This window comes from Neopelma chrysocephalum, unplaced genomic scaffold, assembly GCF_003984885.1.
Source record: "Neopelma chrysocephalum unplaced genomic scaffold, ASM398488v2 Primary Assembly neopelma1_85360, whole genome shotgun sequence".
Lineage (NCBI taxonomy): Eukaryota > Metazoa > Chordata > Aves > Passeriformes > Pipridae > Neopelma > Neopelma chrysocephalum.
This window is the reverse complement of record NW_020915125.1, coordinates 1-757: the sequence shown is the minus strand read 5'-3', so window position 1 is coordinate 757 and position 757 is coordinate 1. Positions and strand designations below refer to the sequence as shown.

General features: G+C 75.8%; 1 protein-coding gene across 1 annotated transcript; it reads left to right on the top strand.

Annotated features, from left to right (window-relative positions):
- Positions 1-78: 78 nt before the first annotated feature.
- Positions 79-753, top strand: YBEY (ybeY metalloendoribonuclease; the record flags this gene model as incomplete). Its single annotated transcript, XM_027706937.1, has 3 exons — positions 79-417; positions 492-560; positions 678-753. Coding segments are annotated over exons 1-3 (484 nt in total), but the record flags the coding sequence as incomplete, so codon positions are not given.
- Positions 754-757: the final 4 nt, after the last annotated feature.

Here is a 757-nt window from a genome sequence, read left to right as displayed (position 1 = left end):
GGTGGGCGGGGTCTCGATTGGTTCGCGGGGCGGTGGGCGGGGTCTCGGCGGGGCGGTGGGCGGGGCTCCGGTGCCGCCATGAGCGTGGTGCTGCGGAACGCTCAGCGCTCCGTGCCCCTGCGCCGGGCCCCGCTCCGCCGCGCCGTGTGCGCCCTGCGCGCCGCCCTGGGCGCCTCCCGCTTCGACGTGGGGCTCGTCTGCGCCGGCAACGCGCTGATGCAGCGTCTGAACGGCGCCTACCGACAGCGCCCGGAGCCCACCGACGTCCTGTCCTTCCCGTTCCACCAGGTGGCGGCGGGGGAGCTGCCGCAGCCGCGCTGCCGCGGCGAGTACAACCTGGGGGACATCTTCCTGGGCGTGGAGTACATTCACCAGCAGTGCCGGGACGCCGGGGAGGACTTTGAGGGCGTGCTGGTGGTGAGCGCCGGACGGGCGGGCGGGCGGGCGCGGCCGGTCAGTCACACAGCGCGCTGTGCTCTCCCCCCGCGCAGGTGACGGCAGCCCACGGACTGTGCCACTTGCTCGGCTACCGGCACGACACGAAACCCGCGTGGGAGCAGGTGCGGAGCGCGCCGGGGGAGGGCGCGGGGGGCGTGCGCGGTCCGGGCTGGCGCGGAGCGGAGCCCCCGCTAACGAGGGGCTCTCCCGGGCGGCGCTGACCGCGGCCGCTCCCGCAGATGTACCGGAAGGAAGCGCAGATCCTGGAGGAGCTGAACCGCCTCACTGGCTCCCGGCTGCGGCCCCTCACCGCCGGCCT